The following is a 27580-nucleotide window of genomic DNA, read 5'->3' as shown; positions in this document are numbered from 1 at the left end:
GAAGGCCTTTAGGTTGTCTTCCTGCATGTTGACACAGAAACACAATAATGCTGGGTAAACCAACACACTCAAGCATGCCGAGTCAAGTGGTGATCTGGGCTCCTGTAACATTGTCATGAATTAGCAACTCATAATTTTCTGTTATGTTATTTATAGTACCACAGACATGCGCTATTGCTGCCTCCTTAATTGGCTTATAGCATTGCATGGCTCTTGCATTCGGGTCCACCTTTCTTTGGTGCAGTCCTATAAAAATTCTCGTCCTTGTTTGTGCATGTGCGCGTATGCGATGTGTGCACGTATTTTGATTTTCATTCATGTCTAAAACGGACATCAAAACTAAAAAACATTTTCTAAAACCGTTTTTCCAAATGGCAATCATTAGTCCGACACATTTAAAAAAATATTTTGGAATACTTGATGAAATTAACCCATAAGAGCCCACGGTGACACCAGTGTAACAAACAGTTTGAACTCCCCAGTATCTTTTTTCAAAACTTTTTGTCTGATTTTAACCCATCAAAACCTTTTGGAAAAATGGGTCTGGGCTCTTATGGGTTAAGGCGTAATGCAATTGGCAGTTTTGAATTAGTTGTCAAAGTATGAGTTTTGTGAAAGAGAATCGTTGTTGTGAGTTTACAAAATTGGGAGACACTTCATGAATCCTGCCCATTATTCTTTACTTCCCGTTTTTACTTCGTTTATGAATTGAAACTAATTCACGTTGATGGCAAATACTTCTCATCAGCCCATTGTATTACTACTTTCTCCTTTAAGTGGATATTCACCAATAAATGTCCACTTTTTACATTTTCTTGTCCACCACTTGCAGTGTTGTAGGCGTCACAAGAGTCTAAAGTTTGACTCCACCACCACTCCATAAATACTTGGGAAGTCTTGGGAAACTTACTAGCATCTCTCTATAAAATGGTCATCGAAATGTGTTATCCATTGCAGATGATGACAGTGAACCCATCCTGGGACTTTGGTTTGAAGAGACTATTTCACCCACCAAAGACAAAGTAGCCCCCCCACCTCCTCCTCCACCCCCACCCCTGGAGACCTCTCCTAGACTGAAGAGCCCCAGCAAGCAGAATCCAAGCGAGAATGGCAACATTTTGGCAGGCCGTAAAGATCCAGAGCTTGTGAGATTTATTTATTTTTTAAATATCCATGAAGCTTGACGTTCATGGCCCAAGTTGATCTATTTTATTTGTCCCTACAGTTCCTCAGTTTAGCCTCTAGTATTTTGAACTTCATTACCACTTCCATGCTGAAGTCCAGGAACAACTTCATCCGCAACTACCTAAGTGTATCGCTGACAGAGCCACACATGGCGACGTTAGCCAGCATCATCAAAGATGTAGACAAAGATGTCAAAGGTATGCTTCAAAAATGCTGCTCTGAACTTGACCACCTTTTCTTGCTGTTTTTGCTAGTCCTGCAATATGTCTTATTTCCCATCAGGATCCTCAGATGAAGCCTTCTCTTTAGCTCTGTATCACTTCAACCACACTTTAGTAACATCAGATCTGCCATCCCCGTCCCTGCAGGTCAGAGGAATAAAATCCTGCAATTATTTTAAACCATTTTAACCTGCACTTTACAATATACAGTGAAACATTTTTTTTTTTTTTTTTTTTTTTAACAGAACTTAGTAAAGGGCATGTTAAGTTCAACCACTATCTCTCTTTTGTTAGGACACCCTTCTTCAGCAACTCGGTGTTGCACCCTTTTCAGAGGGTCCCTGGCCCTTATACATTCACCCTCAGTCACTTTCGGTACTATCCAGGCTCCTTCTCATCTGGCAGCACAAAGCCAGTGTGCAAGGAGAGCCAGATGTGCCTGAGTGTATGAAAGTCTGGGAAAGGTATTGTTACAGTTTCGTTTTCAAAGGGTTTCAAGCCCAACCTTTGACTCATGACTACAAAACATCTGCCCACGTTAGTTTAATGCCCGTCTCTATCTCTTGCTCTTAGATTTTTGGGAACACTGAAGCAGCACACCCTTCTGGGAGCTGTTCATGGAGAGGATGACCTTAATGTGGAGCACTTTCAACTCATGCTGTTGCTCTTCCACAACTTGTCGGAACGTGGCAGAGGGAGAGTCCTTACTTTGGTCACCCAGGCAATCGCTGACGTGGCACTGAGCAGAGAGAGCCAACTGAAAGCTGTGCCCCTAAATCTGGCTCGCCTGCTGCTGGTTTTTGACTATCTGCTGCGCCATTACTCAAAGGCCCCCTTGTACCTTTTTGAACAGGTAGATATTGTTGCTATCTCTGAATGCCTGGTGTATTGATAGCAGTAGATTTTCTTCTTGATGAATAATTAAATAACCAAACCAATCCTGAATAAAATGTATCTTTTTTTTGGGGGGGGGGTAATTTTTATCTTTCATCCTTGAAATGGCACTCATTCCTTACTAGTACCAGTTATTTGAATACTTAAGCCAAAATAAGAGATATTTATCTTCTCCCAATGATGACCACTATCTTTTAGGTGCAGTACAATCTTCTCACCCCTCCATCAAGCGGGACTGGTTCTCACCAGGATGTCAGCAAGCGCAGTAGTCTTCCACTATACTATGGCTTTAAAGAGGTGGAGGACAACTGGGCGAAGCACTGTCCATCTAGTAAGCGCAGAAGCCAAAATCATTGTACTCACAAGATACACGGTACAAGAAGATTGATTTGACTAAAAGACAGGCACACAGGCATGAGCTTTTGGAGCATAATCGGCAAAAAGCAAAATCTTACAGCGTACTTGAATTTAATTTTGAAAATGGTGTTCCACAACAGTCTAATAATATTGTTTCTGCCCTTTTCCTAGATTCAAATGTTCAGCCCAAATTCTACTGCGTTTTGTCCCCTGAGGCATCTGAAGATGATATCAGCAGACTAGACACCAAGGTGAGGCCGCCGATTTTCCTTATGTATTGTTTTCAAGGCGATGTGACGAGAGACTTTCATTGCATTTTTTTTCCTCTTTGAAAGGTATTTCCAAAGCTGTTCAATGGAGTAGTGTCCTATGATGAACTTTACGCTTGGCTGATCTCACTCCTGGCAGCAGGCTCACAGTTTGACACAGCAAGAAGACAAGAGAACAAGCCCGTCACTCCAATGGTGAGTCAAACCACAAAGGCTTACAGATTGGAGGGACAAGCTTGCTCACAAACTCCTGATGTCATCTTTAAGCTGCAGATTTTCATGTTACAAGCGCACTAATCAGATACTTGACCTAATTTGAGGAGTAAAAGAAACGTGCAAACAAATTTGCCTGAAATTGATGGTTAAACTGTATAGACAAGACCGGGGTAGACAATGTATGAAAATGCTTTCTTGGGACTTTGACTAAGCAACTGATCATCACTTTGTACAGGAGGCCTGTTCCCTTCAGTACTTTTTCCTAGTCCTGTGGCGGATTTTGGGGGCTTTGCCACCTTCCAAAGCCTACATGGAGCAACTTAAGTCTGGGTGTGGGGATCCCAGTGAGAGTGACATCCTTCATACGCTACGATGGTCGTCACGCCTCAGAGTGTCTACTTACATGAATTGGATTAAGGTTTGTTGACTTAAAGTACTGGATGGTGCTATATTCTGAGTGAGTTTTTTTCCTCATCTGGTCTGTTTGTGATTTATGACTATGTCCATGTCCTCACTGACAGGAACACTTGGTGAAGCAGGGAATGAAAGCAGACCAAGCAGCCTCCTTGGTTGAAATCACAGCTGCAAAGTGCAGCACAGTTAAATATGATGTGGAACTAGCAGAGGACTACATTGCCAAACAGGTAATGTTCACAATGTTATCACAGACAATAAAAACATTGTGGTCCCTTTTTTCCCGCCCATCTTATTTTACTGTTCCACTGCAGATTTCAACCTTCTCCAGTGTTGACCCAAATGTCATAGTTCCACTCGATCAGCTGCCCTCGCTACAAGCCATCTATACACTGGATGCAGTTATCTCCAAAGTGCAGGTGTCCCTGGATGAACATTTGTCCAAAGTTGCCACTGAGGCAGACAGTCACAAGTCGTCAGAGATCACAAAGAACTTGTTGTCTGCCACGCTGCAACTCGCTGATGTTTACACAGCCTTTACAAGGTGAATTTCTATTAGGGACTATGTTGTCATTTTAACTAGCTGCAATTAGGAATGATTAGAATTTATTGCAACCTGGACTTTTTGCACTTTTGAAATTTTTTGGAGGGGGTGGGGGCGGAACTGATGTATTCATGTCACTCACGCATGTAGTAGATCAGAAACTGAAAGCCTTGATTTGTCTCAGGTCTTATCTATTAATGAACATACCAGAGGAAGGGGAAAACAAGCTGTCAGATGCCAAGCTCCAGGGTTATGCTGCTGTGCTGTCCATTGGCTCCACCCGCTGCAAGGCCAACTTGCTGGGTAAGTAGCGCAATTATTTGGTGCGGTAATCTTAAACCGCGCAATTAATACTTTCTCTGCTGAGTCATTCACTAACTTTTTGAAACAAACACGTTCAGGACAGAATGTTATGCAGAACTTACCACCAGCTGTGCAGACATTATGTGAGACATGGAACACCATCCATACAAACGAATTTCCCAACATTGGATCTTGGGTAAGTAACCAGAAAGGACCACATGAAACTAATTGCTAGTACTGAATTTTACTCACAACAGTGGATTCCCAGTATTCATGTGTGATTGGGTCCAGCCTGGTGGTGAAGCATACATTTTTGCCACAAAGTTTGCTATTTTATCCACTGTGAAGTAAATATTTTTTTCTAAGTATTATTGTAAAACACAAAATGTGTAGTGTGTATGCAATTTAATTCTATGTCTTGAAGGCGCAAGTAAAAAAAGAAAGTCCACATCGGCTGATATCGCCTTCATTTTTGATATCTTGAATGTTCACATCTAGATATCAATATGGCAATGATATATGGCCCTGGAGTGATACAGCTCACAGTCGTTCAGTGTAGCTAGAAATACACTAGACTGCTAGCCAAATAGGATGTTTAAATGCACTGCTCATATCTTTTCTGATGAGGTTTTCAAAGCAGTCCAATGCATGTCATTGCAACAGTCATTTGACCAATATTTTGGTTTATTTTTCCTTTCAGCGAAATGCATTTGCCAATGATACCATTCCATCAGAGAGCTACATCAGTGCCATCCAAGCAGCACATCTGGGAACACTAAGCTGCCAGTCTTTGCCTCTGGCATCGTCTCTCAAACACATTCTGCTGTCTTTGGTTCGTCTCACTGGTGACCTCATTGTGTAAGTGGAAGTCCAGTGCAGAGCAGATCTAAATCAGTGTACATATCTGCACCACATCTGCAAAATTATGATTTCATAGTTTTCTATGTAGTCCGATGAGATAAATGCGCGGTGTTTGAATGTTTTCCTGAATTAATTTTTGGTTGTCTTTTAGCACCGAGGAGGTGAACCCTTCTCAGATTGTGCGGACACTGCTTCCCCTCCTCTTGGAGAGTAGCACAGAGAGTGTGGCAGAAATCAGCACGACATCACTAGAGCGCATTCTTGGTCCGTCAGAGTCTGATGCCTTCCTGGGCCGCATCTATGAACGCTTGGTGACCGGATGTTACAACATCATTGCAAATCATTCTGACCCCAACAGGTACCAATTTCACCCGATAAGAGTTGTACTTCAACCCTACTGACCACCAGAGGTGGTCCTGAAAGCACTGATTGTTCCGTTCGCCTAAGCACGGTGAACATTCAGTGCCTTCAGCACCGCCTCTGGCACTCATTAGGGACGAAATAGAACCCGAGTGACATTTGTAACTTTCGTTTTACAGCAGTTGAAAACTGGATGTGTTATATTGCTCACTTTTAATCCTTCTGTGAACTCTCTTAATTCCAGTGGTTTGGATGAGTCTGTCCTTGAGGAATGCCTTCAGTATCTTGAAAAACAGCTTGAGAGTGTTCAGGTCCGCAAAGCCATGGAGGAGTTTTTTTCATTCAGGTATTTTCTCAACTGTTGACATCCAATGCATGTCTGCCCATGAACGCAACTTCCTCGCTCACTGTGTTCTCTTTTTCGCAGTGGCGAGCTTGTCCAAATTATGATGGCAACAGCCAACGAAAGCCTATCTGCAAAATTCTGCAACAGAGTGCTGAAATTTTTCACAAAGCTTTTCCAGCTAAGTAAGTCTGATTATCAGTTGATTATGATTGATATTATTATTACTATTGTTCAGTAATCAAAGACAGCTTGATGGTTTGGACTGAATAGCTTTGACAAATGTTCTACAGAATAGAATACGCCTTAATTACTCATGCAATGGTAAAATTCTATTTCATAGCAATATGTGTACTGTAGCACCACACAAGAGTAAGGATGTTGAAAACATCTATGTACATATTTACAGCACCAGACAGTAATCAGAATTTGCAGCGAGACAGGCGCCAGATAACGTGAGCAAAAATACGTGTACCGTCATATCACGGTATTAAAAGTACAGCTCTAAAATGATCTTTGAAGTACTTGGGTAAATAAAAACAGCATTTTCCCCCACAGTTTTATTTTCAAACAAAATAGAGAACATTTGATACAAAAGCATGTTAATTTAAGTAAATAAATGTTGACATTCTTCTATTTAATTCTTAGTTATGAGGCGCCATTATGGTTGAGCTATTTTTAGTACAGACCTTTGGAAGGACTCATGTTGTCCTTGTGGATAACTATTACCTGCTGTTCCCTTTGTGGTGTTTTTTTGTTTGTTTTTTAACTGGTTAAAAAGGCATCAGCATCTTTCGTCTTGCTCCTTCTTCCCTCCTCTTTCATTTTTAACTGCTCATCCCTCCTCTTTCTCCGCACAGAAAAGGCAAAGAAAAAGAGTTTACTTGAGGCAATTAACTTGAGAGGCTTAGAAGACCCCCTCAAAAACATGAAAAGAGTCAATTACGGGTGACAGCCAGTATTAGCAGTTATTGAAACCTTGACTTTTAAAACCACGGTAAACCATCAAACTGATAATTGGGCCATGCTAGATTGCCTTCGTGTGTAGTGTTTATGTGTTATCCCATGTGTGAATGATCAACAGTTTGTAACATGTATGTCTGCTTGAAATTTTATGATTGATTAATAAATTTGTCATTGGGATGTTTTTTTTTTCCCCCCCATCAGCGGAAAAGAGCCCAAACCCCAGTTTGCTCTGTCTTTGTGGCTCTTTGGCACAGCTGGCTTGTGTGGAACCTTCTCGTCTGCAGTCATGGCTGACACGCATGACTGCCACCCCACCCAAAGACTCAGAGCAGCTGGAAATTGTTCAAGAAAACCGACAGCTTTTGCAACTCCTCACCACTCATATAGTGCGGGACAATAGCCAGGTGGGGGAAGGAGTGTGCACTGTTCTCCTGAGCACTCTGATTCCAATGGCAACAGACATGCTGACTACTGGAGATGGGACAGGATTCCCTGAGCTCATGGTCATCATGGCCACACTAGCCAGCGCTGGACAGGGAGCGGGCCACCTGCAGCTCCACAGGGCAGTTATTGACTGGCTCACGAGATGGTAAGATGTTATAATGTTCGTTTGAATGAAATGGGCTAACTTCCACGAACATGTGTCTTCTAAAAACATTTTTCCCTTTATAGCAAAAAGTATTTAACACAGAAGAATGTTGTCGAAAAAGTGAGCACTAACACATCCCAAGGAAAGGTATGTTTTTGGGTTTTTAAATGATTTTTTTTTTTTTTTTTTTTAGGGCTTCCTTATTTGGCAGAAATGAAAGTCATTAATTTGTACTTTTTTAATTTCAGCATGCAAGCATGTTGGAATGCTCATGTCACATCATCTCCTACCTCGCTGATGTGATGAATGCCTTGAGGCAAAGCAATGGGCAAGGTTCCTCAACATTACTCATGGAGGGTGAAGAAAAGGCCATGGAGGTGGACTCGGACTGGGTGGAGGAACTAGCTGTAGAGGAAGATGATTCCCAGGCAGAAGATTCTGTGAGACTTGATTTTTATATTTTTGCCTTTCAAATAAGGGGACCTTAACATCATTGTCTTCACGTTGACTGTTCTTTCTAGCGCAAGAAAAGTGATACTAAACCTTAGTATGTTATTACGATGGTTGATAAACATGCATTGTTGCCCAATTCATATTCAACACTTTTTTTTTTTTTTTTGTAATCTGCCCTATATATTGCGCATTGGTATTCAAGTCAACTCACTTTCAAGTTGCAATATGTCTTAACACAATTTGTCATAAACTCACAGGATGAAGACTCTCTCTGCAACAAACTCTGCACCTTCACCATAACTCAGAAAGAATTCATGAACCAACACTGGTAAAGAAATGTTGATTGGTTATTTGTTGCCGCGCGATTCTGGTTTAGTACTCAGACGCCCCTAGATTTGACCAAGCTTAAACTACGCTTCAAAGGAATTAATTACATAAAAACTTATTATAATTCAATAAAGAGACTATCCATAAGCAGTCCTTAGCATTGTGGATGATGTAAATTATAGTCCATAATCAAAGGTGTCTTCGAGTAACCGTAAAACTGCAAATATAAATGCCATTGTCAGGACTAAAACTGCCCCATTTGATTTTATAGGTACCACTGTCACACTTGTAAGATGGTGGATGGGGTAGGTGTGTGCACTGTGTGCGCCAAGGTCTGTCATAAAGACCATGAGATCTCCTATGCCAAATATGGCTCATTCTTCTGTGACTGCGGTGCCAAAGAGGATGGCAGCTGCCAGGTGAGACCGAATACCTCAGGTCATCATGGGAAGAGAACAACAGCGGTAACTTTGGCTTGCAAGTCATTCCACCATTGACTTCCATCCAGTCATTTCACTTGATCAGGGCTCTATAGCTAGTCCACACATGCCCAGTAGTAGTTGACAGAACGCATATTGTATTGCACAGGTCTCATATGAGAAGCCAGTTTTCCTAGTTAATCCTGAATGACTGCTTTGGTGTAGTTTGCATGCAATGAGCAAACCATCAATCACATTTTATGTTCTTGTAGCAAATTTATATGACTATATATTTGTTTCAGTATTGCTAATCGTAGCTACAAGTAATAGCTTAACAAAGTGATAGTAAAACATACTTGCATGTCACATCCTTTTAAGAAGTTATTGTCTTGTCATGTTGTGAGGTTTTTTTTTTGGAAGCAGTAAAGATAGCCTTCATTCGGTACAATAATCCTTGGCAATTGTTTTACAAAGCAATGTTTAGAGAAAATTTTTCTCCAAATTGTAAAAGTAGATGTGATGGATTATGTCTGTATTTCCCCCATTTTGCCTTCCTCACCTTGTTCATATTGTGTTACATCATCATCAGGCCTTGGTGAAACGCAGCCCAAGCAGTGGCATGGGATCCACTCTCAAGGAGTCTTCAGCGTTCCAGAGCGAATTGCGCATGCCGGAGAACGCAAGCCGCCACCAGAGTGCTTCCCCATCTGACAAAGGCAAGGTGACCATTTGTGATGGCAAACCAGGTGATGAGGAAAGACCAAAGAAGAGCAGTGTGTGCAAGAGTATTGTGGGCTGCCAGGAAGAGCTACTTTCACAAGTGGTGAGGAAAATAATGGCATATTATTGGATTGATCTCCAATTGTTTTATTCTGATTGCTTTCTTCAAATACGTGATCACATTACAGCACTGTTCCTTTGAACTAAAAGAAAGTGTGGATTTTAATGTAATTTTTTCCAAGAAATTCCCATTAGTCTTAACATGTATGGGACTTGCTTTTGTCAAAATACTCTCAGGATGAAGAATCATAGCACATTATATTCTCCCAGTTTCCTTTCTCGAACCCACACGCACTTATAAGCACCCATAGAGATTTCGTTGTATTTTTACCCATGGAGGCAGCGTTTCACCACCAAGTCACCAAGATTCCTTGTCACTTAGTGTAGTAGTGGGGCACATTATATTGCCTTAAACAAATACCCCACACGCACATTGACAACTTAGCCGAACATTATTATTATATTTTCAGAAACGAATGCTGATACTGTAGTTTGTAATTTAACCTTTGATAATTATTTGTATACCAATAATAAAAGGCCAGTTTTACTGTAATGTCCCCTTGGGTGTTTTTGAACAGAATGCCTCATCTACTGCTGCCGTCATACTGGAAATGCTCATGTTTCTAATGGAAGCCATTCAGAACAATTTCCAGCAGGCATCGGCTGTCGGAAGCAGCAGCCGGGCACAGCAAGCCCTCACGGAACTTCACACTCAGGACAAAAGTGTGGATATGACAGATCAGCTAATGGTAGGCTCATCTCTATTTCGTATTTGGTTGTTGCGTTGTTTCTCTCATGATCTTCACTCATCGACATTTATCATAACTCACGCTCTCCAGTTCCTCATTCTCCCACTTTCTGTTCAGGTACCCACTCTTGGTTCTCAGGAAGGGGCTTTTGAGAACGTGAGAATGAATTACAGCGGTGACCAGGGGCAAACAATCCGCCAGCTCATTAGTGCTCATGTGCTGAGGCGTGTTGCCATGTGTGTCTTGTCATCACCCCATGGCCGCCGCCAACACCTTGCAGTGAGCCATGAAAAGGGAAAGGTGAGCCTCACTTGTGTGAGACCGAAATTTCCCTCCAATTAAAAGCTTAAGATGAAAATTTCTCGGGTACAGTTTAAAAGCTGATACTAATACAGCTTTTCTAAATGCATGAGTGCCATTTCACCAATACAAGTGTCTAAAGTCTTCCAGCAAGAATGCTTCATTATCTAATTTGTATCCATTGCAGATAACGGTTTTGCAGCTATCTACCCTATTGAAGCAAGCGGACTCCAGCAAGAGGAAGCTGACACTCACGCGTCTGGCCTCAGCCCCTGTCCCTTTCACTGTCCTCAGTCTCACAGGCAACCCTTGTAATGAAGATTATTTGGCTGTGTGTGGCCTCAAGGTAGGTTCAACACACCAATTATGTTCATACATCACATGATTGCAAGTATGTTTGAACAAACCAAAAATGTTACATTTGATCAGCCTAACGTTAATTTATTTTCAGCAGGCTTCTTCGCTAACGTAGCAATAACACATTGTGAGTAGCAGTTGATGTGCTCTCTTTCAGGACTGCCATGTGCTCACCTTCAGCAGCACAGGCTCTGTGTCCGACCATCTGGTGCTGCACCCACAACTTGCTACTGGCAACTTCATCATCAAAGCCATTTGGTTGCCAGGCTCGCAAACTGAGCTAGCGATTATCACTGCTGATTTTGTCAAGGTATGCATGACAAGAAAAATACATTTACTGGTACCTCGAAAGCCGACTAAGATTGATATTTCTCATATTCAATGTGCCCCACAGATTTACGACTTGTCTGTGGATGCTTTGAGTCCCATGTACTACTTCCTACTGCCGAGTTCGAAAATTCGTGATGCTACCTTCCTTTTCAATGAAGAGGGAAAGAACATCATTGTCATCATGTCTTCAGCGGGTTACATATATACCCAAGTCATGGATGAATCCAGCAGTGCTCAACATGGCCCTTTCTATGTCACTAATGTGTTAGAGATAAGCCATGAAGACCTGAAGGTAAGATACAATTCAAAGATATCCTCAGTATTTGATCTCAGTGGATGAAAAGTTTTCAACCTGGTGCTAGCAGAATTTATATGTCGGCTGCCTTCACTCTTTGCCATGCCCCTCACTAACATGAGCATGAAAAGGACATGCACTATAAGAATGTGCACTTCAGGGAGCTGTTTTTAGCCTCCGACGGCTGCGACACTGCTCGCATGACTTATTCAGGCTGCTGTGTGTCCTTGATCACATGGCGAGGCTGCGCGTGCACGGCAACACCTCTTGCTCATGCCTTCTGATAAGGCTATTCTTGTCACTGCGTGATACGTTTGAAAGTAATAATTAGAAATTAAATTTGAGGCGGATGATTAGCTCAGAGTAATGATTTTATCACAGATAAGGTAAATATTGTTTTGTCCGGTCATGTAGGCACTTAACATAACTGACAAAGTGTTTATTTTATTTTTGTTCAACCAAAAACGTTACCTTTGAGCTCAGAATTGAGCTTTGAATGCTGGAAGATGTGTTGATTCATATTTTTTTTTCTTTTAGGATAGCAACGGTCAGGTTGCTGGAGGAGGGGTGTCAGTCTATTACTCCCATGTCCTCCAAATGCTTTTCTTCAGCTATAGCCAGGGAAAGTCCTTTGCTGCAACAGTGAGTCGCAGCACCACTGATGTTCAGCGACTCTTCCCCATCAACGTCAAAGGGTATGGATGTTTTCTCCACATACAATTATCTTGGTAATTTTCGCAGGGAGTTGCATCGTTGACCTATTAACTGGTGTGTTTCATGCCGTTTTTTAGTTCCAACGGCAGCAGCAGTAAGATGTCACCAGCCCTTTGCCAGTGGTCCGAGGTCATGAACCATCCAGGACTCGTATGCTGTGTGCAGCAGACAACGGGCATTCCACTGGTTATTATGATTAAGCCTGACACGTTCCTCATTCAAGAAATTAAAACTCTGCCAGCCAAAGCTAAGGTAAAGGCCCCTTGAGTACATGCATTGCTAATAGGTTAACTATTTTATTTTACAGACCATTTGGTGCACCGTATTAGGCGTAACATCAATGAGGTGTCAATTTAGTTAAATAAATAAATGAAATCCATACATAAGACATGTCATTTTTGTGAAGCACCGTTTGAATTATTTTATTCTAAGCCAACATGTATCCATACATTGGGCGCACCGCATTACAAAGCCAATTTTTGAGAAAACGTAAGGATTTTGTGTGTTCTTTATGGTCGCAAAAATACTGTGGTATCGTGATAGGTTGCTGTAACAATCCATTTTCTGTCTTAGTTTAATTATTCTATTTCCTAGTTTTTTAATTATTATTATTTTCTCTCTGCTTCTAGATTCAAGACATGGTAGCAATTCGACACACTGCAAGTAATGAGCAACAACGCACAACCATGATTCTTCTATGCGAGGATGGAAGCCTGCGAATCTACATGGCCAATGTGGACAACACCTCATACTGGCTCCAGCCCTCACTACAACCCACCTGTGGCATCAATATCATGAAGCCTGTCCGCAAGCGCAAAGCTGCAGCTACGAGTGAGTTTGTGCAAATGATTTTGTCAATAAAATTAAAATGAATAATAACCCCTTATTATTCATTTTAATTTATTTGGGTGATAAAATCCTTGTCCTGGGCCACCGTGCCTTGTGTGCCGAAAATGGCCACTTTCCAAGGGAACGGCGGCCAGATTAATGCCCGGTCAAGTGTGTAAAGATAAGTCATTTGGTGCGTGGCGAAGCTGGAGCAATACTTGTTCGTACACCTAGACTGCTCCATCTGGTAGGTAAAATGGTGAATCACCTGAATTTGACTCTGCCAAACTGTCAAATGAAAAGGGATATAAAAATAAAAAATAAAAAAATACACTTTCCACCATGTATACATTTAATGTACCGCAGTAGCCTCAGGTGTTCATAACATCCTTAACAATTAATTCCTCTGTTTTTGTCTTCAGCAACACGAGCCTCCAGTCAGGTGACCTTTCCAGTCGACTTTTTTGAACACAACCAGCAGCTGACAGAGGTGGAGTTTGGTGGCAACGACTTGCTGCAGGTCTACAACGGACAGCAGATTAAACACAGGCTCAACTCTACTGGGATGTACGTGGCTAATACAAAGGTAGGCTCAGCGAGGCCAAAATACCGTTAGCTCTGACGTAATGTTTCAATCATCCACTAAATAATGAAGATGCAACTATTCACATTTCTGTGCTTTGCACATAGCCTGGGGGATTCACCGTGGAAGCAGTCAACAGCAACAGTTCAATGGTGATGACAGGCATGCGCGTGCAGGTTGGAACTCAGGCCATTGAGAGGGCTCCCTCCTATGTGGAGGTCTTTGGTCGCACCATGCAGATAAATCTAACAAGGGCACGCTGGTTTGACTTCCCCTTCACCCGAGAAGAGGCGCTACAGGCTGACAAGAAGTTGTCAATTTTCAGTAAGTGGCTGCAATTTCTCTTCTAACTTGCGTGTGGTTTGACATGTTGTTGGGGGGAATTATTTTGCACCAAACTTGGAATTGTCCAGATTCAAATGCTGTTTTGGCTTCCTATGTCATGTCAGTTGGAGCATCGGTTGACCCGGCTGGAGTCACCATGTTGGATTCAGTCAAGATCTATGGAAAAACCAAAGAGCAGTTTGGTTGGCCTGAGGAGCCACCAGAGGACTTCTCGTCCACCTCTGTAAACAATGTCTGCAGTCCCAACCTTAACCAGGGTAATGGCACTTCTGATGGCGATGTCGTCACACCATCCACCACCAATGGCACCGTGCTGGAGAGGTACGGTTTTCAACTCATTAGTCGTCGTATTATTTATTTTCCTGATAAGTCAATGGAATGTTAAGGTTACTCATCATACTGTGATATCGACAGCATACTTACAATAGGCATGGACCTGTAACAGTTGAAACAAGCAGTGGCATTATCCATCTTTGTTCTATTTTATAATGACAAGCCTATTTGACTAAAGTGTTTTGCTTCTATTGTATTAGTTTGCCCAAAATATTTAGTTGTGATGATGGTTAAATACTGTGTACATTTTCCATTTGGTCTTTCGTGATTCTAACCTTTAAGCTTGAGCTGTTTTTAATTATTGGTGGTGGAGTTCTTCTTTGAGTAATTAGTGCATGGCTACCGCAGTCATCTTTTGTGCATGCCGCATTTGTTTTTAGCAGAGTCGTTTCATTTCACTTGTTTCTTTCTGTGATCCTCACAATTTTTTGTTCTTTTTTTTTTTCTTTTGCTCCCAAATATACAATAAAAAGTTGTGAAACTGAGTCCTTATCCACCTTGGACCGGTCAGTAAACAGCCCTTTCTCTGCTCGTTTTGTTGTCTGTTTTTGTGCATGTGTGCTTGTTTTGTGTGTTCATGCCTGTGACTATGAAAATGCCACGCACCATCGTTTTCTGACAGCATTCTTGCAGTGTGATACACTTTTTACAGTTTAGAGTAGTTTGATTTTTGCACTTACTCACTTTTTGGTCAAACTCAAAACTTGCGGTGGAGCTGACTTTTACTTTTAATTGCAGGCTTGTGGTCAGTGCTCTTGAAGCTCTGGAAAGCTGCTTTGCTGTTGGGTCCTCGAATGAAAAGGTACATCAATTAAGAGTTGGAATTTTGTCGTATATTACCGAAACATTTGAATGAAACCTGGCCTGTCTTCTGGGTGTTTTAATAATCATTGACCTAATGCAGGAAAAGAACAAGGCTGCTGCGCTGGAGCTGGCCACTCTCCTTCTGTCAATGCCAACTCCAGCAGGTGTGCAGCAACAGACGAAGGGACTTCTTGCCAGCCTTCACACCAGTCGTATTGCCTATCACAACCACAAGGTAGATCGAAACGTACAGTATTTGATTGTATTAATATTGGAGGTGGCAATTGCTAATCCGTAAGGATCAAAGGAAGCAATTGCAGGTGACTAAATTGCAATTAGAGAGTGCTGCTTGAGATGCTCGTCATCTTAATGACTATCTACTGCATGTATTTGGTCTTGTTTTCTTTGAGTAGAGCTCGGCTTTGCACCCAAAATCCCTGTTCCCGAATCATGTTGACGGCAGCGAATGAGTTCCTTGGATTCGAAACTTGAGCTTCTAACAACTAGCTTTAAAATGGCTTACCAATGGCCAAAGGTAGAATACTGGTTGGTTAGTGCGCCTTTTGGTGCTCTAAATAGTAAATCCTTTTTTTTTGTGGCGGGTGCAGCATGACAAAGAAAGTGACGGTAAAGCACCAAAGGTATTTACCAACTGCCAACAGAAAGTAAAAGAAGAAAAGGAAGAGAAACAGTAGTAATAGTCGTGGCAACTACATTTGACAGATGTTTTTAGTTTTCTGCCGCATCTCAGTTATGCATTATGTTCTCATTAAGGTAACAAAGTTATGTGGTTTTTGAATACACGTGCAGCTCTCCATGTTTTTTGTTTAGTTTGACAGAAAACTTGACCTCTGCTTCGGCACAGTGGTTGAGAATTGCAAACATATCGGAGTACAGGATTTAGACACAAGCTTATTTTATTTATTTTTTTAATCTCATCCCCAGGACCAGTCCCTGCTGAGTAATGCAGTGCAGTGTCTCAACAGCTGCAGTCGTGAGGGCAAAGAATTAGACCCTGATGTCTTTCAGAGGCTTGTGATCACTGCCCGCTCCATTGCAATCATGAGGCCCAATAATTTGGTGCATTTCACGGAATCCAAGTTATTTCAACTTGACTCTGGTGAGAGGCTATTAAATTGATGCTCCGATTGCGGGAGTATTTTATAGGTATATGAACAAATGTACTTGCTTTGTATTTGTTCAGACGTGACCGATGATGGGCAAAAGCATGTGGAAGTCGAAAACCATAATTTCATCACACAACTGATGAGTAACTTTTGGAAGCTACATTCTCTGAAACCTAAGAATGCCTTTCTTGCTCCTGCATGCCTGCCGGGTAAGTGCGTCATTTATTCGTGAGTGGCAGCAAGTTGTATTTTTCAAGATGAAAGCAGGAATCAATGAGCAACCCAATGTATGGACGTGTATTTTCCTCTCCCTCCAAAGGACTCACTCATGTGGAGGCAACAGTAAATGCCCTGGTGGACATCATCCATGCATACTGCACCTGTGAGCTTGATTACATCAATGTGGCATCCAAAATCTACATGCAAATGTTGCTCTGCCCTGTAAGTACATTATCAAGTTAATAAATTGATATGATTGCTCATCTATAGTGTGTATTTGTCCCCCAAGGCTACAGGCGAGTTGGGTCTGTATTAATCGTGCCCTGTGATGGTTGTTCATTTCAGGACACAGCAGTCAGCTTTGCTTGTAAGCAGGCACTGATCAGAGTCCTTCGACCACGAAATAAGCGTCGCCATGTTACCCTGCCATCACCCCCACGCTCCAACACACCAATTGGTATCTTTTCACAAGCTTTATTCCATGATTCTCTCATAGACCGGAAAATATTGCCTGTTCAGAAAAACATGTCAGTTCCTGAAGAATATAGCTGGATGTTTTCTTTATCAGGGGATAAAGATGACGACGATGATGATGACGCAGAAGACAAAATGCAATCATCGGTGCTTACTAGTGGAGAGGAGGTTAGGCCGGAAAGTCAGGAACAGAATGAAGTGGATCATGGCGACTTTGAGATGGTGGTGAGAAAAAAAACAAGTGATTGACAAGCCCTAATAATCGTATGTTACCAATGAGCAGTGACAGAAAAACATTAAATTGTTTTGAAAATGCGTGCGTATGCTGTCAAGGATCTCTTCAGTCATTCGGCTCATATATGAAGCAAGTAGGAATATGTTTGCAAAGAAGGAATATGTAGCTAAACATGGTTATTCACTTTCTTCAGTCAGAATCAATGGTCCTGGAAACACCAGAGAATCTAAACAATGGAAATCCATCCCCCCTGGAGGCATTGCTGGCTGGAGCGGAGGGTTTCCCCCCCATGCTGGACATCCCTCCCGATGCTGATGATGAAACCATGGTCGAGCTCGCGATTGCTCTTAGCCTTCAGCAGGATCAACAAGGTCAATAGAACAAAAACAAGTTAAGAAGATTGATTTTAATTGTTTTGGCCAAAGGTGGGCATATTCATGAGCATTTTTTTTTTATGTAATGATTTAGGGAGTAGTAGCAGTGCCCTTGGCCTTCAGAGCCTAGGCCTGTCTGGTCAAGCCCCAAGCTCCTCGTCACTGGACGCTGGCACGCTGTCAGACACCACTGCATCAGGTAAAAGGAACATTTTTCGCCAAATGTTCAGTGACTGGTGTAGTCTAAGACGAGTAGCCGCATTTTAAGAAAGCCTTTGGAGTTTTTGACCCTGTTGAAAGCTTTGGATTAATATGACTTAAGGTATGAATTAAAGTCTTGTACCCTGCATTGAATAAGCTTTTACAGCTATTGCTATGATTTCAGCCCCAGCATCTGATGACGAGGGCAGTACTGCTGCTACTGATGGCTCCACACTGCGGACCTCCCCAGCTGAGCATGGCGGCAGTGTGGGCTCAGAGAGTGGAGGTTCTGCTATCGATTCTGTTGCAGGGGAGCACAACGGTGGGTGATTGTTTCTAAACTGCACATGCGTAGTTTCGACACCATACTTAGTGTTTGTTCAGCGGTGGCAAAATAACTCACACTCGATACTTACAGGAGGTGAAAATATAGATACTTAACAAAAAATAAATTGCTAAAAGTCAATACTGATTTGACTCATTTACATTTATTAAAAATAAAAAAGTTAAACTCTAAAATGCACGTTACCTTAGTATAGAAGTTATAGTGAGCCTGGCAGCATCTCGCCGCTCATTGATTTATGAATGAGAAATGAGTCAATGTGACCCTCTGTAAAGCACCTTAGGCACCGCAGAGATCTTTTGAAAGTAAGGAGTAGATATTACACCCACCTCTTTTCAAATGTAGGGAGTAAATGTAAATAGACAGAAAAATAAATTCTCAGATAAAGTACAAAATCAGGTGCCTGAAAAATAATCTTAGGTATATTCCCAATACACTCCCATCAATGGTAACTGTATGTTGCCTACTTGCCTTTCTTTTCGCAGTGTCAGGACGCAGCAGTGCTTACGGGGATACAACAGTGGAGGGCCACCCTGCGGGTCCAGGCAGTGTGAGCTCCAGCACCGGCGCGATCAGCACCACCACAGCCCAGCAGGAAGGTGAAGGCTCAGAGGGAGAAGGAGAGACTGAGGGAGACATTCACAGAAGTAACAGGTCAGACCTGAACATTGTAGTAGAAGCCCTTTGTTGGTCAACTTGTCTATAATGGCCAAATTAGATTCTTGTTTTTGTGATTAGGCTTCACATGGTTCGTCTTATGTTACTGGAGCGCCTGCTGCAACACCTCTCTCAGCTCCACAATGTTGGTGGTGTTCAAGCCATTCCTTACATGCAAGTTATCCTTATGCTGACCTCTGACCTTGATGGGGAGGATGAAAAGGATAAGGGTGCCTTGGATGATCTGCTCGCGCAGCTTATTGCAGAGCTCGGCATGCATAAGAAGGTAAAGGCAATATATTCATGAAGAATCATCTGACGTGCGCTTGTATTGCTCAAACTACCTCTTCTCTCTGTAGGATGTTTCAAAAAAGAATGATCGCTGCCCTATGAATGAAGTACACCTGGTCATCATGAGACTGCTCAGCGTCTTCATGTCTCGAACCAAATCTGGCTCCAAGTCCTCCTCTGAGGTACATTACTGTCGAGGCATTTACCCCCGCCCCCTGAAAAAAATATTGCACATTCGAAAAATCTCACAGCACACCACTATGCAAATGTCACAAATATTATATACTCACAAATTAGTGAGTGTGGAGGTGTGTAGCATGACTTATGTGGTATGAATTACAAGGGGTGAATACACAGGCTATCAACATTTTTTTGTCCAAATTAATTTGAGAGCAATTAAGTGAAAGTGGATAATTTCCCACAGCCCCCCATATTGGTTGGGCATCAATGTAACAAGTACTTGATCTATTAGCACATTTTATTTATTTATATACTGACTGACTTACAATTTTAATGCCCTACCTATTCATTCATGTTCCTCTCCGTGACTCTTGCTGTTTGCAACTTTTGTTTCTTCCAGTCATCCTCACTGATTTCCAATGCGACAGCGTCCGCCTTGCTCGGCCTGGGTGCCATTGACTACTGTCTCCATGTGCTCAAATCACTTCTGGAGTTCTGGAAGAGCCAGCAGGGTGAAGAAGAACCTGTGACCACAAGCCAGCTCCTTCGCCCACACACATCATCATCTCCTCCAGACATGAGCCCCTTTTTCCTCCGCCAGTATGTCAAGGTACAGTATACGTCATGAAGTCAGGTTATGTCATCTCATGTAGACTGTAGAGTAAAAGTGACAAGGAAATTTAGAACTAACTGAGTTGCTCTTGCCATTAGGGACATGCTGCTGATGTGTTTGAAGCCTATTCGCAGCTGCTCACTGAAATGGTGCTGCGACTGCCGTATCAAATCAAAAAGATAGCTGACACCAATCCACGTAGCCCACCTCCTGTCTTCGATCATTCCTGGTTCTACTATCTGTCTGAAGTAAGATTTCGTGATTCTCGTGCGTGTCATTTTCTATGTCATAATGTCTGAAAAACAAAATCTCTCTTTCCAGTATCTGATGATCCAACAGACACCGTTTGTCAGGAGGCAAGTTAGAAAGCTGTTGCTGTTCATTTGCGGCTCCAAGGAAAAGTATCGTCAGCTGCGGGACCTGCACACTCTGGATTCTCATGTGCGCAGCATCAAAAAGCTTCTCGAGGAACAGGGCATCTTCCTCCGGGCGGGCATTGTTACAGCTTCATCTGGTTCAGCTCTGCAATATGACACACTCATTACCCTGGTGAGTGTGATTTGATGGATGCTGAGTGCATTTTTTCAAATGGTTTTGGCGCCCTGTAACATGTTATCACCTTCTTATTTAACTTTGCTTCGGTCAATGCAGATGGAGCACCTGAAAGCCTGTGCTGAAATTGCCACTCAGAGGACAATTAACTGGCAGAAGTTTTGTGTGAAAGATGACTGTAAGTAGATTCCGATTGCAGTTTTTATAAATGCTGTAATTGTCTGTTTTCTCATGTACTTTTTTTTCCTTCTCTCCAGCTGTGTTGTACTTCTTGCTTCAGGTCAGCTTCCTTGTCGACGAGGGCGTTTCGCCAGTCCTTTTGCAATTGCTCTCATGTGCACTGTGTGGCAGCAAGGTGCTGGCCAACTCCTCGTCCTTCTCAGGGGGGTCTAGCAGCGGACAGGGAGGAACTTCTCAATCCTCTCAGAGCAAGTCCTCGAGTAAAAAAAGCAAAAAAGAGGATAAAGAGAAGGACAAAGAGGGTGAGCCAATGACGCAAGCTTTGTTGTGTCGAGGTGATACCTACTTTTGTAGCAGATGATGTGATTGAATGTTCATCATAGGGGATGGAGTTGGCAGCCAGGAAGATCAGTTGTGCATGGCTCTCGTCAGTCAGCTCAACAAGTTTGCAGACAAAGAGACACTCATCCAGTTTTTACGCTGCTTCCTGCTTGAGTCCAACTCATCAGCGGTGCGCTGGCAAGCCCACTGCTTGGCATTACATATCTACAGGTAAGAACTTTAAATATTAAAATTTCACATTTATCCTATGATCAGTTCTACATTCATTTTTTTACAAGACCATATTCAGACAAAATAGGTGCAATGTACACTAAAAGTCAATTGCTGCTTTAAACCATCAAGTCTGACTGAATATGACATCGTAACCTTGCAATTTATGAATTTGCCACCAGGAACTCAAGTAAATCTCAGCAGGAATTGTTGCTGGAGCTCACATGGGCCATCTGGCCAGAGCTCCCAGCATATGGCCGCAAAGCTGCACAGTTTGTCGACCTTCTCGGGTACTTCTCACTCAAGACCCCGCAGACCGAGAAAAAGGTAAATAACAGATTTCAGGATTTAATTTCTGTTTTGTATTAATCAATAAGGCCATTAGAGCGAGTTCTCCAATGTCATTTGAATGAAATTCATTTTTAATGTCCTTCTACAGTTGTTTGGTTCCTTCTTGTTTGCCATAATTAACTGCAAAGGACATTGTAGTTGTTTATTCATGCACATCAAAAGTGTTTCTTGTTCCCTCAGCTGAAGGAGTATTCTCAGAAGGCTGTGGAAATCCTGCGAACACAGAACCACATCCTGACAAATCACCCAAACTCCAATATCTACAAGTAAGTTTAATGATCCATGCCGACATGTAAAAAGAGTGGCGTGTACATTTATGGACATTCATTTTTGCCTTGTATTACAGCACTCTGTCAGGTCTGGTAGAGTTTGATGGCTTTTATCTGGAAAGTGACCCTTGCTTGGTGTGTAACAATCCAGAGGTTCCTTTTTCGGTATGTATTGCAATTCCTTCGTTGATGTGGAAAAAAATGATCAATCCTACACATTCTTACCATTTATCCCCCCCATTTGCCTTCAAGAATATCAAGCTGTCATCGATCAAAGTGGACACCCGCTACACTACCACACAACAGGTGGTCAAGCTTATTGGCAGCCACACCATTAGCAAAGTTACTGTGAAGATCGGTGACCTCAAACGCACCAAAATGGTCCGCACCATTAACCTCTACTATAACAACAGGACCGTGCAAGCTATTGTGGAGCTGAAGAACAAGTGTGTTTCAACTTTGTATTTGTTTGATGCCATGCTGGCTGACTGCCCGCTGGGTCACAATGCACAAAAAGTCATTCTTTGCTGTAATTTGATGTTTTTAGGCCTGCTCGTTGGCATAAAGCCAAGAAAGTGCAACTCACCCCAGGTCAAACGGAGGTGAAAATTGACCTGCCCTTACCCATTGTCGCATCCAACCTGATGATTGAGTTCTCTGACTTCTATGAGAACTACCAGGCTTCCACTGAGACGCTGCAGTGCCCACGCTGCAGTGCCTCTGTGCCTGCCAACCCTGGTGTGTGTGGCAACTGTGGTGAGAATGTCTATCAGTGCCACAAATGCAGGTGAGCAGCACACTTCCTCAGCCTTCTTAACAGTACTAAAATATTAGAAACAAGTACATGAAAGTAGATTCAGACATGATGCCGTATGAATTTTTTAAATCAGGTCTATCAACTATGACGAAAAGGACCCCTTTCTGTGCAACGCCTGTGGTTTCTGCAAATATGCCAGATTTGACTTCATGCTTTATGCCAAACCATGCTGTGCTGTGGATCCTATTGAAAATGAAGAAGACAGGAAAAAAGTCAGCGTATTTCAAAACTTTATTCAAGCACCTTTTGCTGAGAAGTTTCATTGCTGCTTTTGACCCTTTATATGACCATATACTTTAAAATGTGTTTTTATTTTTGCAGGCTGTGACAAACATCAACACCCTTCTAGAAAAAGCCGATCGTGTCTACCACCAGCTGATGGGTCACCGACCCCAGCTGGAAAGTCTTTTGTCTAAAGTCAATGAGGCGGCACCAGAAAAGCCACAGGTCAGGCTTAGAGAGCATTTGTTATGTGGTAGATGTTGCAGAATTTGTAACATGGGTGACACTATTACTATAATTTTCCCCCAAAAATATCCCACAGGATGACACAGGCGCTGCTGCGGGTCTTGGTACGTCTTCTGCCAATGTGAACAGATACATTCAGCAGCTGGCTCAGGAGTACAGTGGTGACTGCAAAACATCATTTGATGAACTCTCCAAGATTATACAGGTTGGAGACAAATTACCTGTGGCCTCCTCACACACCGAAGCATTTTCATGAGTATCTCTCAGCTTACATAAAATATTCTGACGTTTGATTCTTTTTCCACAGAAAGTGCTCGCATCTCGCAAGGAGCTGCTTGAGTATGATCTTCAGCAGCGCGAGGCTGCCACCAAGTCTTCCCGGAGCAGCAGCAGCCATCAGCCGACCTTCACGGCCAGCCAGTACCGTGCCCTCTCTGTGCTGGGTTGCGGCCACACCTCCTCCAACAAGTGTTACGGCTGTGCCTCAGCTGTCACAGGTCACTGTATCACACTGCTGCGTGCGCTGGCCACCAACCCAGCCCTCCGGCAGATCCTCGTCCTTCAGGGGCTCATCCGGGAGCTTTTTGAGTATAACTTGCGCCGAGGTACTGCTGCCATGCGAGAGGAAGTACGCCAGCTAATCTGTTTACTTACCAGGTGCGGCCTACTTAAATATTGCAGGTTTTTAGTCCGCCACCCTTAACCTGCCTGATGCTTATTACGTTATGAGTTGTTTCCATTTTGTAACGGTTCTGCTCATGTAAGCATTTTTTTTTTTTTTAAAGAGATCACCCTGAAGCCACTCAGCAGATGAATGACCTTATCATTGCCAAGGTTTCGGCAGCCCTCAAAGGTCACTGGGCCAATCCTGACCTGGTTTGTGTGCTTTTATCTGTCAAAGCCATGCATCTGTATTGTGCTTCTGTCTTGTGGGCCTGAAAGCTATAGTATATATTTGACAAGATTGTTTTTTTTTTTTTACAACAGGTTAGTAATCTTCAGTATGAAATGCTGCTCTTAACTGATTCCATTTCAAAAGAGGGAGGATGCTGGGAGTTACGGCTGCGCTGTGGTAAGTGGCTGAGTTACTTTGAAGCATGAACGAATACATTTCAGTTCATACATTTTTACGTCACTTGCAGTCAGTTATTCGTCTTTTCTAATCTATACTGTCAACCTTTTTTTTCAGCTCTTAGTCTGTTCCTCATGTCGGTTAACATCAAGACTCCCGTTGTGGTGGAGAACATCACTCTCATGTGCTTGAAAATCCTGCAGAAGCTGATCAAACCCCCTGCCCCCACTAGCAAGAAGAACAAGGTGAATATTGAGTAATCATATTGGGGCTTTGCATTTGCCTTAGGGTCAATTAAAATGTGCTTATTAGGTTAATGGGAGATAATTGATGTGGAACAATATAGAAAATGACCGCTTTGCAAGATGTATCATTACGGTGAATTGCACAATGTTTGAAGAAAAAATCTAATTTCAAAGTATGCCAACTTGGGCCACAACCCATTACATCTAACTATGCATCTTTTAAAGGATGCTGCTACCGAATCCCTGACCACCGTTAGGCCCTACAGTAATGAAATCCATGCTCAGGCCCAAATGTGGCTCAAGAAGGATCCCAAAGCTTCATATGAGGCCTGGAAAAAATGCCTCCCTGCAAGATGTAAGTGTTGTCCAGAGAAATAGCAAACATGTCAATGTAGCTGAGTACTCATTTTTCTCTCCAATGCTCTTGCCAATTTGTGGGCCCAAAAGGCCATGAGATGGTAACAAAACCGCAGGGGAAAGGTGAACTGCGAAAACAGTATCTGATGGAGAAGTATGTGTGGAAATGGAAGCAGTATATGAGGTCCAGAAGAGGAGAAATCCTTTTCCCTCGCCTGCTCAGGCTGAGCCACAACAATTGGCTGCGGCAGGTAGATAAAAATGTGCAAATTGTGTTCTGCGAGATTCAGAAATCCACTCATACTAGAAATCAGTTGACATATGTGTTTTGCTTGCTGCAGGTCCTTTTCACCCCTGCCACTCAGGCCGCCAGACAGGCAGCTTGCACAATTGTGGAGGCTCTCACGACAATCCCCAGCCGCAAACAACAAGTCTTGGGCCTGCTCACAAGGTAAAACCCATTGAACAATTAAGGTGGTACATGCTGTTAAATTACGGTCAGCATATGTAAAATGACTATGTAATGGTAACTGTACTCTCACAATCGTGAGTCTTAAATAGCCAGCAGGAAAGTCTTGTGTGGTGTGACTGTTTTTGTTTGTTTGTTTTGTGTCGGTCAGTTACCTGGATGAGCTGAGTTTGGCTGGAGAGTGTGCAGCAGAGTACCTTGGTCTCTACCAAAAGCTCATCAAACCAACACATTGGAAGGTTTACTTGGCTGCACGAGGAGTCCTGCCCTACATTGGCAATCTCATCACCAAGGTCAAGCTTGATTTAGAAATGTTCTCTCAAATCAACCACATGCAGTGCATTTGTTTGAGCTCAACAAAGTGATTCAGCCGCTGCACAGCTTCAACCGCTGTTTGCTAGCCCGCTGTGAAATATGTTTACAGTCATCTGTGCCAGTAAAAGCGTGTGTTGTGCAATTATTTCAAGGTTTTATGTGCAATTGCCTCCCACAGGAAATCGCCAACCTGCTGGCCCTGGAGGAGGCGACGCTGAGCACAGATTTACAGCAGGGCTATGCCCTCAAGAGCTTTACTGGTATGCAGTCTTGAAACAAACGATATCATAGATTTGAATTGTTCTTTAATTATCTAATAAAATTGTGTTGTCATGGCAGGATTACTATCATCATTTGTGGAGGTGGAGTCCATTAAGCGGCATTTTAAGAGCCGTCTGGTTGGCACAGTGCTGAACGGCTATCTGTGTCTGAGAAAGCTGGTGGTGCAGCGCACCAAACTCATCGATGAGACTCAGGATATGCTGCTGGAGATGCTGGAGGACATGACCACGGGTCAGCTGAAGTGAAATCTTAACTATTGCGTTTAAAGCGTGCACGGAGTCTAGCAATGGCTGTTGTAACTTCTGTTCTTCACGCTATCTTGTTCTGTTTGTAGGCACCGAGTCTGAAACGAAGGCTTTCATGGCAGTGTGCATTGAGACTGCGAAGAGATACAATTTGGATGACTACAGAACACCTGTGTTCATTTTTGAGAGACTGTGTAGCATCATTTATCCTGTAAGTTAACTCTAACCCAGATTTTTTTTCACTTAGATATATGATTTAACAGACTAATTACTTATGTCACTTTTCTTCTTTTAAAGGAGGAAAACGAGGTGACAGAGTTCTTTGTAACCCTGGAAAAAGATCCCCAGCAAGAGGATTTCCTTCAAGGTCGCATGCCTGGAAACCCTTACAGTAGCAACGAGCCAGGCATCGGCCCCCTTATGAGGGACATTAAGAACAAGATCTGCCAAGACTGCGACCTGGTGGCACTCCTTGAAGATGATAGTGGCATGGAGGTAAAATGAATCTGAACCTTGATTGTCATTTCAATATGTCCTTCTCTTACTCCTCACCTCTTCTTGTCATCAAGCTAAGTCATTGCAAGAAACACATTGTATGTCTTTTTGTTTTTCCTCAGCTTCTGGTGAACAACAAAATCATTAGCTTGGATCTGTCTGTCGCTGAAGTCTACAAGAAGGTGTGGTGCCCCACAAATGAGGTGAATGACTCAGCCTTTATATTGTATATGTGAAATAGTTTAGATGGTCATCAATGTCACTTTGCCCTTCCTTTTTACAAGGGTGAGCCAATGAGAATCATTTATCGAATGAGAGGTCTGCTGGGCGATGCAACGGAGGAGTTCATAGAGTCGCTGGACTCGACCACAGGTTCTATTACTTGTCTATTATAGTCTGCCAGTCTTCCTTGCTTGTCTTCATCAAATCCTTTTATTCACGCTTGAACCATTAACTAGTCTATGGATGTTCATTTCACAACCAAGTTTTAAAAAAAGTCTCTCCTTCCTCTTTGTCTAGATGAGGAGGAAGATGATGAAGAGGTGTACAAGATGGCAGGTGTCATGGCACAGTGTGGTGGACTGGAGTGCATGCTCAATCGGCTATCAGGAATCAAAGATTTTAAACAGGGTCGTCATCTGCTCACAGTAAGCCGCCGTTGCGCTTCCAATGCAATGGGAGACTGAACTATGCTATAAAATGTTGCCGGGTTAGATTCCCTTTGTTTAAGCAAGTCAACAAATGCGCTCTGCACTTAAAAGTGGGCTACCTATGTCCAAATATGGCCAATTTTTCACAAAATGATCCAAGTGGTCAGTCCCCATGTGGTCTAATTCAAAGCTGATTCGTGTCTTTTTAGGTTTTGCTGAAGTTGTTCAGTTATTGTGTAAAAGTGAAAATAAACCGACAACAGCTTGTCAAACCAGAGATGAACACGCTCAACGTCATGCTCGGAACTCTAAACTTGGTAAGTGTCTAACATTCTCGTTATGGTACACATGTTGAAGAGCACCTTTACTATCGTTCCTCTTCTCTCATAGGCTTTAGTGGCAGAACAA

The 27580-nt window shown here is 42.6% G+C and overlaps 1 protein-coding gene across 1 annotated transcript in view; it reads left to right on the top strand.

Annotated features, from left to right (window-relative positions):
• LOC109514716 (E3 ubiquitin-protein ligase UBR4-like) overlaps positions 1-27577 on the top strand; it is a gene marked incomplete at its 3' end in the record, with an annotated part of 37038 nt that extends 9461 nt beyond the window's left edge. The window contains exons 16-94 of the mRNA XM_019868038.1: positions 958-1145; positions 1226-1382; positions 1468-1553; positions 1701-1870; positions 1980-2259; positions 2499-2631; positions 2829-2908; positions 2993-3121; positions 3378-3560; positions 3664-3786; positions 3871-4100; positions 4285-4403; positions 4502-4599; positions 5104-5261; positions 5416-5622; positions 5869-5970; positions 6052-6152; positions 7135-7522; positions 7606-7669; positions 7771-7962; positions 8233-8303; positions 8574-8721; positions 9311-9544; positions 10080-10250; positions 10368-10550; positions 10738-10896; positions 11065-11217; positions 11302-11529; positions 12070-12227; positions 12324-12498; positions 12876-13077; positions 13497-13660; positions 13765-13981; positions 14107-14323; positions 14809-14841; positions 15074-15137; positions 15240-15374; positions 16085-16259; positions 16344-16475; positions 16586-16707; positions 16831-16942; positions 17054-17184; positions 17388-17565; positions 17663-17767; positions 17954-18091; positions 18598-18766; positions 18851-19055; positions 19129-19242; positions 19641-19850; positions 19952-20101; positions 20175-20402; positions 20505-20583; positions 20663-20887; positions 20969-21137; positions 21320-21464; positions 21669-21754; positions 21835-21922; positions 22010-22203; positions 22305-22544; positions 22648-22786; positions 22896-23021; positions 23119-23247; positions 23350-23699; positions 23828-23918; positions 24030-24114; positions 24232-24359; positions 24585-24714; positions 24807-24967; positions 25058-25167; positions 25337-25478; positions 25679-25760; positions 25840-26013; positions 26117-26238; positions 26325-26522; positions 26645-26725; positions 26807-26894; positions 27042-27169; positions 27382-27489; positions 27563-27577. Coding sequence (XP_019723597.1) covers positions 958-1145; positions 1226-1382; positions 1468-1553; positions 1701-1870; positions 1980-2259; positions 2499-2631; positions 2829-2908; positions 2993-3121; positions 3378-3560; positions 3664-3786; positions 3871-4100; positions 4285-4403; positions 4502-4599; positions 5104-5261; positions 5416-5622; positions 5869-5970; positions 6052-6152; positions 7135-7522; positions 7606-7669; positions 7771-7962; positions 8233-8303; positions 8574-8721; positions 9311-9544; positions 10080-10250; positions 10368-10550; positions 10738-10896; positions 11065-11217; positions 11302-11529; positions 12070-12227; positions 12324-12498; positions 12876-13077; positions 13497-13660; positions 13765-13981; positions 14107-14323; positions 14809-14841; positions 15074-15137; positions 15240-15374; positions 16085-16259; positions 16344-16475; positions 16586-16707; positions 16831-16942; positions 17054-17184; positions 17388-17565; positions 17663-17767; positions 17954-18091; positions 18598-18766; positions 18851-19055; positions 19129-19242; positions 19641-19850; positions 19952-20101; positions 20175-20402; positions 20505-20583; positions 20663-20887; positions 20969-21137; positions 21320-21464; positions 21669-21754; positions 21835-21922; positions 22010-22203; positions 22305-22544; positions 22648-22786; positions 22896-23021; positions 23119-23247; positions 23350-23699; positions 23828-23918; positions 24030-24114; positions 24232-24359; positions 24585-24714; positions 24807-24967; positions 25058-25167; positions 25337-25478; positions 25679-25760; positions 25840-26013; positions 26117-26238; positions 26325-26522; positions 26645-26725; positions 26807-26894; positions 27042-27169; positions 27382-27489; positions 27563-27577 — 11882 coding nt within the window. The remainder of the gene's footprint in view (positions 1-957; positions 1146-1225; positions 1383-1467; positions 1554-1700; positions 1871-1979; positions 2260-2498; positions 2632-2828; positions 2909-2992; positions 3122-3377; positions 3561-3663; positions 3787-3870; positions 4101-4284; positions 4404-4501; positions 4600-5103; positions 5262-5415; positions 5623-5868; positions 5971-6051; positions 6153-7134; positions 7523-7605; positions 7670-7770; positions 7963-8232; positions 8304-8573; positions 8722-9310; positions 9545-10079; positions 10251-10367; positions 10551-10737; positions 10897-11064; positions 11218-11301; positions 11530-12069; positions 12228-12323; positions 12499-12875; positions 13078-13496; positions 13661-13764; positions 13982-14106; positions 14324-14808; positions 14842-15073; positions 15138-15239; positions 15375-16084; positions 16260-16343; positions 16476-16585; positions 16708-16830; positions 16943-17053; positions 17185-17387; positions 17566-17662; positions 17768-17953; positions 18092-18597; positions 18767-18850; positions 19056-19128; positions 19243-19640; positions 19851-19951; positions 20102-20174; positions 20403-20504; positions 20584-20662; positions 20888-20968; positions 21138-21319; positions 21465-21668; positions 21755-21834; positions 21923-22009; positions 22204-22304; positions 22545-22647; positions 22787-22895; positions 23022-23118; positions 23248-23349; positions 23700-23827; positions 23919-24029; positions 24115-24231; positions 24360-24584; positions 24715-24806; positions 24968-25057; positions 25168-25336; positions 25479-25678; positions 25761-25839; positions 26014-26116; positions 26239-26324; positions 26523-26644; positions 26726-26806; positions 26895-27041; positions 27170-27381; positions 27490-27562) is intronic.
• Positions 27578-27580: the final 3 nt, after the last annotated feature.

The sequence above is a fragment of the Hippocampus comes genome, unplaced genomic scaffold (assembly GCF_001891065.2).
Source record: "Hippocampus comes isolate QL1 unplaced genomic scaffold, H_comes_QL1_v1.1 scaffold157, whole genome shotgun sequence".
Taxonomy (NCBI): domain Eukaryota; kingdom Metazoa; phylum Chordata; class Actinopteri; order Syngnathiformes; family Syngnathidae; genus Hippocampus; species Hippocampus comes.
The sequence above is the reverse complement of the archived record's forward strand: the minus strand, read 5'-3'. Positions and strand labels throughout refer to the sequence as shown.